Below are 9,405 nucleotides of genomic sequence, written 5' to 3'. Positions count from 1 at the left end.
TCTTATATGTTGCTCTAAATTTGATGAAATACATTTTTTTGGGCAAAAGGTGGTCAGACCACCAAAAAATATATTAGAAGAAAAATAAGTAGGTATAGAGACTAAAATTGAGGGAATCAAACAAAAAAACCCTTCAATGCAAAATTCTATAATAGAATATCTCAATAAATTTTTGAACAAATTCTACTAAAGTATTTCTAGTAGAGCTACATTCCATCAAGTAAAGTCCCATACATATAAACCAATGAAATACATGAAATGAAATGTATTTTTGTTGGTTCCAAAATCAACATAATAGGTGTTGTTATTATTTTTTTATTAATAATATTTAAATATTCCATTTTAAAATATAAAATAAAATAATTATATATAATTATACTTCGAGTAAGTAAAGAATATATATTTATAGATTTGATTAGATTTAATTTAAATACTATTACTTTTAAATTTTAATTTTTTTATTAATATTTAAAATATGACTATTGATAATTCTTTTAACTTGAATTAGTTCACTAATGATGAATAAATTATATATTTTAATTTTTAATATTAAAAAATATATATAAATATATATAAATATATATATATATATATATATATATGTATATATATATATTAAAATAAATAAGAAGTTAAAATAATTTCAAAATTTTGCATTTTTTTTAGTGAATTAATTGTTTCACTTTTTTAATAATAATTTATTATCTCTTTTAAAACAATACAATTAAAATAATAATATAAACCCATAATTTGACTTTGTTAAAAATATTTCAAATGTACTTAATAAAAAATTAAGATAAGAATATGCTTACAAACCTTATTGTCATTGTCATAATTATTAAAATTTATAAGTCATCAATGCTATAGTATGCATGCTTTGTTTTTGTTTGTAATAATTGGTAGTAAAATGTAGTAAATATTAATGGGAAATAAATAAATAAATAAAAGAAGAAGAAAGTAAAAAAAAAGCGTGACCATTTCAAAGTGCGAAATAATCGCAAACCCAAACCCAATCTGAAAGTGTGCGAAGCGAAGAAGAGAGAAAGAGAAATGGAACACACGATCGTGACTGTGCTTCTTCTCCTTATGCTTCTTCTCATCTTCATCTTCCTCTTTTTTCTCTTCAAACCATGGCGCTTCTTTTTCTCTTCTCGTTTTCGTTCTTCAATCCAACAGGTTCTTCATAATCATTACGTTACGTAACTTTCTTTTATTCTCAACATTTTCTTATAACCTAATCGTAAATTCTGATCCGAATTCTATTCAATTGATTTAGGGTTCTGTTGGTGAATTAGAGAGACCTCTTGTTGTTGACGACGGTGGAAATGCTTCGTTGAATAATGAATTGCCGAGGGATTATGATCTTGAAGGTGCGTGTTATCCTAATGAAGTTAATTTTCGTTCTCCGAGAACTCATGGACAAGGTCTTGTTCATAAGCAAAGGCTTCATAACCTTTCTATTTCGCCTAATTTGCATCAAGGTGGCGGCGGTGGTGGAGGTGGTGGAGGTGATACTTTGATTGTTGATGTAATCTCTGATCATTCTGAGAGTGTTGTTGCTGCTGCTGATGTTGGTCAAGTATTTAAGCTTCCTCCTCCGCCGGTTTTAGCTCAAGTTCCGAAGCAGAGTTATCAGAATGATAGGTTGCAGGATTTTGTGCAAAAGGATATCACTGATCAAAGTAATTTCTTGAACTCTTTTTAGTGATTGAGTTGAGTTTTTGTCTGTTTTGTGTACTTGCATTGCTTTAATGTGCTCAACAATCTTTTTTTAGAAGTGCAGGAAGCTGCCTTACTTTGGAGGTAATCAGTGGTCCTTCTTCCGGACAACGCTGGTATGTTCAGTCGACAAATCCTTCTCGTCTCCCGCTGACTTTGGGAAGGGTTTCTCCTAGTGATTTGTTGATCAAGGATACGGAAGTGTCGGGGAAGCATGCTTTGATCAATTGGAATTTGGATGTAAGCGTTACTATTTGTTTCTTTTGGATTTCTAATTTGATTTTTATTTTGATGATTTATATATGTGTGTGCAATAATTGTTGTTTAAATTGATTTTTTTTTCTTCCAGAATTTGAAATGGGAGCTGGTTGATATGGGTAGCCTGAATGGAACACTTTTGAATTCGAAGTCAATCAACCATCCTGACACTGGAAGTAGGCACTGGGGAGATCCAATGATTCTTGCTAATGGAGATGTTATAACACTTGGAACAACATCAAAAATAATTGTAAGTGTTGTTTTATGTTTAAGTTTTCTATTATTCATTCATGCAAAGCTAGCTTAAACTTATATGCATGACATGATGATACTAGCTGTAAGAAGAGACTGTATGTTGCTTTTATAGGTTAAATAAGTTTAAGTTGGTAAATTATAATTGTAGTCTATTTTGCTCCCCTTTACAATCCAATATTTGTTTTCAATGAAAATATATTGCCCTGTTTCATGTATGCAGAGATGCATGAGGAACATTTTATTAATAAAACATAGAATATGACTTTCTCTCAAAAACATTCAATATAACTTATGCGTTCAAAATGAGAATTTAGCTAGATATAATCTTGAAGTTATTTAATTTGGTTTTGGAATGTTATTTAGTCCTTGAAAAAAATGTCGATTTTTAAAATTTGCCCTGTTTCATGTATGTGAATGCATAAGAAGGGAAATTTTATTGATAAAACATAGAATGTGACTATTTCTAACAAAAACATATGCATTCAAAATGAGACTTTAGCTTGATCGAATCTGGAATGTATTTATTTTTAGTTCAAGATTGTCGTGTAGATTTTTTGAAATTTGTCCTGTTTCATGTATGTGCATACATAAGTAGGAAATGTTTTATTGTTAAAACATAGAATGAAACTATTTCACTCAAAAACATTTAGTACAACTAATGCGTTCAAATAAGACTTTTGTTCAAACTTGGAAGGTATTTATTATTGGTTCAAGAAAGTTGTAATGATTTTTGAAATTTGTCCTGGTTCACTGTATAAGTAGGAAACTTTTTATTGATAAAACATAGAATGTGACTGTTTCTGTCAAAAACATTTAGTATAACTTGAGCGTTCAAAATGACACTTTAGCTAGATCAAAATCTGGAATGTATTTATTTTGGGTTTCAGAATGCTGTGTGAATTTTTAAAATTTGTCCTGTGTCATGTATGTGGTGGACGCATAACTAGGAAACTTTTTATTGATAAAACATAGAATGTGGCTATTTCCCTAAAAAAATATTTATTATAACTTACGTGTTCAAAATGAGACTTTAGCTAGATCGAATTTGGAATGTATTATATTTGGTTTAAGAATTGTGTGAATTTTTTAATTTTGTCCTGTTTTATGTATGCAGATGCATGAGTAGGAAACTTTTATTGATAAAACATAAAATGTGACTATTTCTCTCAAAAACATTTAGTATAACTTAAGCGTTCAAAATGAGACTTTAGCTAGATCAAAATCTGGAATGTATTTCTTTTTGGTTTAAGAATGTTGCCTGGGTTTTTGAAATTTGTCCTGTTTCATGTATGCGGCGGAAGCAACTAGGAAACTTTTTATTGATAAAACATAGAATGTGGCTATTTCCCTAAAAAAACATTTATTATAACATAGGATTGTATGAATTTTTTAATTTTGTCCTGTTTTATGTATGCGGATGCATAAGTAGGAAACTTTTATTGATAAAACATAAAATGTGACTATTTCTCTAAAAAACATTTAGTATAACTAAAGCGTTCAAAATGAGACTTTAGCTTGATCAAAATCTGGAATGTATTTCTTTTTCGTTTAAGAATGTTGTGTGGATTTTTGAAATTTGTTCTGTTTCATGTATGCGGCGGACGCATAACTAGGAAACTTTTTATTGATAAAACATAGAATGTGGCTATTTCCCTAAGAAACATTTATTATAACTTGTGTTCAATATGAGACTTTAGCTAGATCGAATCTGGAATGTATTTATATTTGGTTTAAGAATTATGTGAATTTTTTAATTTTGACCTGTTTAATGTATGTGGATTCATAAGTAGGAAACTTTTATTGATAAAACATAGAATGTGACTATTTCTCTCAAAAACATTTAGTATAACTTATGCGTTCAAAATGAGACTTTAGCTAGATCGAATCTGGAATGTGTTTATTTTTGTGTTGAGAAGGTTGTGTGGTTTTTTTAAATTTGGCCTGTTTCATGTATGTGGATGCATAAGAAGGAATTTATTTGTTGATAAAACTTAGAATGTGACTATTTCTGTCAGTATAACTTATACAGATGCATATGGAAACTTTGTATTGATATAACATAGAATGCGACGATTTCTCTCAAAAACATTTAAGAATGCTGTTTTTAGTTTTTGAAAATGTGTTGCTACCTGGATTTAATTCCTCTTTAGTGCACTGAACAAAATAGTTCATTTTTAATATGGAAAAGTAATATGTTTTCAATATCTAATGAATTCAATAACTAAATATGAGGAAATTCAAATAAGGACTAATTTTAAAAGAGTTTAAGGAATTAAAATCTTATATAAGCCTTTTTTTTCCTTTATCAAATTCAATCTCCTCCCTCCCTAGAATGGTTATTTGTTGTTCATTTAAAGACAAAACTCTACGTCTTTCCAGAGTTTCTGTTGCAATCAAAATTTAATTTTAATTTTTAGAATGGCTTACTCTTCCAGTAGCTAAAGGTAAGGGGAGACCAAAGAAAAATATAGGTCAAACAGTGTTGTCAATTGCAGAGAGCCAAAAATCAGGCATAGGGTGCTGCCATCTTTCACAAATTTGGCCATGGAAGAGAGCCAAAAAACTCCAGCGATATCCACCATGGCTGATGTTTGACAACACTAAGGTCAAATCATCAAAAGTGATTTGAAATTGAAGGGTCTATCATTAAATATAATTCATGACAGTGCTTTATGATGTAGATTTATCAATGTAGCCAACTCTACCTAGTCGGAAAGGTTTTGATGGTGTTTGTTATTGTTTGTTTTGCACTGCTCTGTCATTTACATTGACCTGGTATACTCGAAAAAACCTTCCTATTTAATCTGGCTATGTGATTTAATGTATGACAGGTTCATATTACTTCCCAAAATCAGCATCACATTCCCTTTGGAGTTGGTATGATATCAGATCCCATGTCTTTGCGTCGAGGAGGAAAGAAACTTCCTATGGAGGATGTTTGCTATTATCATTGGCCTTTACCTGGGCTGGATCAGGTTCTGGATTTATTTGTTATCTTTAACTGCTTTATTTCTGTCTTTCCCGCGAGGGAGCTAACCCATTTCTGTGCCTAATTTTCAGTTTGGTATTTTTGGCATTTGTGATGGGCACGGTGGTGATGGGGCTGCTAAAGCTGCTAGCAAGTTAGTATTTTCTGCCTTAGGTCAGCCATGTTTAATGGTTGCCATTTAAATACAACTCATAGGTTAATGCTTGCCAGTTCTATACTTTGCCCTATGATGGTGACTATAATCTGTGGACTTAATGAATAGAAACGATTTAATCTAGTCAAAGAGTTTTTCAATAGTTGTGGACTGTGAAGGCGGGCCTCCTTAATTCATTAAGTGCATATCACCATAATATCCGAACATCTTCTATGGTTTGTTCTATAATTTGTCGTTGCTGCTGTTACAACTCTCCCATATCCTTTAGTAACTTGTATATATTTAGTACGTAGATGGATTTATGTTGCTTTAGTTTCACTCATTTTCTTACCATAGGAGATCAAATTGTTAAATATGAAGTATAGTACTCAATTGATTGTATTGACGTGTCTACAATTAAGAATATTTAGATGACAACTTATACTATTGTAATTTTGTAATTGTGACTTTTATCTTAAACAGCCTTGGATGGTCTCATAGGACTGGATTCCATATTTCACTACATTTCCTGATTTGATTAGGATACAATACAAATTAGGAATGCCGGTATAAGTAGGAGTTGATGCTTTGTATTTTTATCACATCAATATAAGCGAGAAAATATTCTTCATTATTGATTTTCTCTCTTTTCCTCCTTCCAAAGTCGTTGTTCTCTATCTGCGAAAATTAATAACTTTCTGTAATTATATTTTCAGACTTTTTCCTGAAGTAATTGCTAGTATATTATCGGATTCATTAAAAAGGGAGAGGGTTTTCTCACTTCGTGATGCTTCGGATATTCTTCGAGATGCATTTTCTCAAACGGAAGCACGCATAAACAACTTCTATGAGGTAATGTGTGGTCATTTTGATCTTGTTTGACTTATGTGTGCTCACTCTGGTCTTGTTTTTAACCTATCCTTATCCCGGCATGAGTTTTTGGTCTTATTTTCTATTCTAAACTCTTGTATTTATGGTTGGTATATTCTGTTAACAAATTTTATGCAGGGATGTACAGCAACATTGCTTCTGGTATGGGCTGACTGTGATGATAATTTCTATGCACAATGTGCAAATGTTGGAGATTCTGCCTGCATTATGAGGTATATTTATCTAGCCAATTCGAATACTTGGATGCCTTGTTTGAATTTTGAATGGGTCATGGGTAGGCAATGTGACTACTGGGCTATCCGAAACAAAATAACATGGTTATGATGGTTGATGCTAGCTTATCTTTCTTTCCGTGTCTGAGATTCCCGTGGTTCTGGGAATTTTTCAAAGTGGGGATAGCAGAGAAAATTGGTGAACGGAGTCTCTGTCAGAATTTTCAAGTTGCTGTTGATAGCAATCTGCAGTTTTATGGCACTTCGGTATTGACTTGTATACAACAATTGCATCACAAATAGAAGCCCATGTTATACGGGTTTAAAAAGAATGGAATTTGAATTTGTGTCCTTTTATTATGCCTGTATGAAACTTATTATTAACTTTTTTGTCAGTGTTGATGGGCAACAAATCAAAATGACAGAAGATCACAAGATAAGCAATTATTCTGAAAGACGCAGAATTGAAGAGTCGGGGGAACCATTGAAAGATGGGGAAACACGACTATATGGTATGAAGGAGGACTAAATCACCATAACAGAATTTTCCTGGTCTACAATATTGACATGGCAATTTGCTGATTGTTGTCCTTAACTTGATGCAGGTATAAATCTTGCAAGGATGCTCGGCGACAAATTCCTAAAACAACAGGATTCTCGGTTCAGTTCACAACCTTATATAAGTGAGGCTGTGCATATTCACCAAGCAAGCAAGGCTTTTGCTGTTCTAGCTAGGTGATTTTGCTTTATAAATTTCCATAGCTAAACATATGTTCTGATTATCATTTTCCACTGTGAGTGAGCAAACAAGGGTTTATCCAATTCTGGTGAAATAACTGGCTTTGTTTTCAGATTCACTTGCTCTCTTTAAGGGAACTTATTCCTTCTAGAATTTTTGCAAATTTCAACCATGATGTCTTTCCCACCTCAAATAGTTTCTAGTTCATTTGTTTGCACGTTTGCGTTTTTTTCTTTCGACGATGTTGAATATAACTTAGATATCTGTTAAATCTTCAGTGATGGGTTATGGGACGTCATCAGCATGAAGAAGACAATTCAGCTAGTGCTTCAGGTATTGTATTGACAACCTGTTTCTAATTGTAATAAATTTTCCCCCTATTTCCTACCAACTTGCTCTAATAATTTGCTTTCTCTACTGCCTGCACAGATGAGGGAGCGATACAATACAGAAGGAGATAATACAGCAGAAAAGATTGCTAGTTTGTTGTTGAATGAGGCTAGAACACTCAAAACGAAGGATAATACCTCCATAATATTCTTAGATTTTGATACATTCAATAGATTCTCTTGTAAAGTTGAATCCTAGTATGAATTAGGAATAGTGTCACAGTAATGGTAATACATAATTTTGGTTTACTGAGACTAGATCAATTTTCTGTTTTTCTCAAGGTCGCCTCATAGATACAAAAGATAAAACAAATAATAAAAAACAGCTGAATCGTCTAGTCTTTTGAAGATATAACGATGCTCATCTTGCTGATATATGAACAATTCAAACTATGCTGAAATCTTTAATTTTGTCTTATATCTGTTAAAAGTTGAAATATTATTTATTTTAATTTGGTCAGTGAGATGATTAGTTTTGATAGCTTGAAGGTTAACGAAAGGATTAATTTGGGGCGAATTATCTTTCTAATATTGATTTTTTTCCCGAAAGGATCTCTCTCATACGCCTTTTGTCATAAGGGTCATTCTGGTATGCAGTATTATATCTTAATTATATATTTATAAAGAGCATATGTATCTATCTACATATATAAATACATAGTAGTGCTAACAATACTATCTTTTTAACACTCTCTAACACTCACTTTTTTATTGGTTAAAATATGTGTGAGTCTCTCACATTGAAAATGGATCCCACATAAAGTGGTAGGACCCACACATATTTCAATCAATAAAAAAATGAGTGTTGGAGAGAGTGTTGAAAAGAGAATGTTGCTATCATTTCTCTAAAATAAATTATTTTTGCAATTATGTGACACATCATAAAGTGTCAATCATGACCGGAAGATACACGTGTTAGAGTAGTTTGAAGGTCGAAGAGATAGATCATGAAATGATGGTAAGTTTTTTTATTGTGATGACATTATGAAAGATCATTTTTTCATCTATCTATTGGTAAGATGATTCATACACTATGTGTTATGTCTACTTTAATTCATAGAGTTAAGGGAGTAGACATGTTCATTAAGGAGTTAAGAGTTGACACCGGTAAAACTATGTGTTGTGTCCGGCTCCACGTATATATTTGATTGTGGTCTGAATCATATTTTAATCCATAGAGTTGAGGGAGTAGACATGCTGATTCAGGGTCCGGGAATGACATGTAAGGTTTAAATGGTTGGAGATATTGCACATGCATCATTTGACATCCCCTTTGGTTCTTCACAAGTTCATGATAATAAAGAGCGCATAAAGCATCGCCAATTATGTGCGATCATACACATTTTTTTTATTAGTTATTTGTTGATGAAAGTGCAATATATAGTGATATTGTGTACCTGAACTATTTTCATTGACATAAACATTACTTAAGAGTAGTCATACTCTATTTTTAGATTTGGATACTATATCGTTTACCGTTTATTTCTCTAAGGGATATTTGGGTTGATTGCAGCGAAGAGTTGTCTCGTGCATGTATATTTTCTCCACTGTGGGAGCATTTCACTTCTAATCCATATAGACATGTCTTAGACACTGTCTTAATGGATGTCTTTTACTTCTTTTTGTATAATGATCATTGTCATTTGCACTCTTTGGAAGATGTATGGTGATGCTCATAATGGACATTCGGGAGTAATCAGATCCTTCACTTGCATTTATTATAATGAAGAAGTTTGAGTATGTGCAAACCAACATACTAAAGCAATTGAAGTGTCCCGTTAAGCAAGCTCACGTGATAGTTATGCAAAATATGACATGTA

General features: G+C 31.9%; 1 protein-coding gene across 2 annotated transcripts; it reads left to right on the top strand.

The window, feature by feature from the left end:
- The first annotated feature begins 963 nt into the window (after window positions 1–963).
- Window positions 964–7,840, top strand: LOC131652617 (protein phosphatase 2C 70-like). 2 transcript variants are annotated; one of them, XM_058922528.1, is made up of 12 exons: window positions 964–1,176; window positions 1,277–1,682; window positions 1,784–1,959; window positions 2,069–2,227; window positions 5,064–5,207; window positions 5,293–5,354; window positions 6,071–6,206; window positions 6,363–6,457; window positions 6,854–6,969; window positions 7,063–7,192; window positions 7,475–7,529; window positions 7,626–7,840. In XM_058922528.1, exons 1-12 carry the CDS (start codon window positions 1,051–1,053, stop codon window positions 7,782–7,784), a joined length of 1,764 nt encoding a protein of 587 aa, XP_058778511.1. In that variant the 5' UTR covers window positions 964–1,050; the 3' UTR covers window positions 7,785–7,840. The 2 variants fall into 2 exon arrangements, 1 of the variants encoding a protein (XP_058778511.1); XR_009298745.1 differs by lacking the exons at window positions 7,475–7,529; window positions 7,626–7,840 and adding an exon at window positions 6,583–6,724 and having other exon boundaries at window positions 7,063–7,095.
- Window positions 7,841–9,405: the final 1,565 nt, after the last annotated feature.

This window comes from Vicia villosa, linkage group LG2 (genome assembly GCF_029867415.1).
Source record: "Vicia villosa cultivar HV-30 ecotype Madison, WI linkage group LG2, Vvil1.0, whole genome shotgun sequence".
Taxonomy (NCBI): Eukaryota; Viridiplantae; Streptophyta; class Magnoliopsida; order Fabales; family Fabaceae; genus Vicia; species Vicia villosa.
This window is presented reverse-complemented; position numbering and strand designations above follow the sequence as displayed.

What these genes read in the sequence shown, in the direction of transcription:
- LOC131652617 (XM_058922528.1), top strand. Translation starts at nt 1,051, where the DNA reads ATGGAACACACGATCGTGACTGTGCTTCTTCTCCTTATGCTTCTTCTC. An exon ending in TTCGTTCTTCAATCCAACAG is followed by an intron (nt 1,177 to 1,276) that starts GTTCTTCATAAT and finishes CAATTGATTTAG; the next exon opens with GGTTCTGTTGGTGAATTAGA. An exon ending in GAACAACATCAAAAATAATT is followed by an intron (nt 2,228 to 5,063) that starts GTAAGTGTTGTT and finishes AATGTATGACAG; the next exon opens with GTTCATATTACTTCCCAAAA.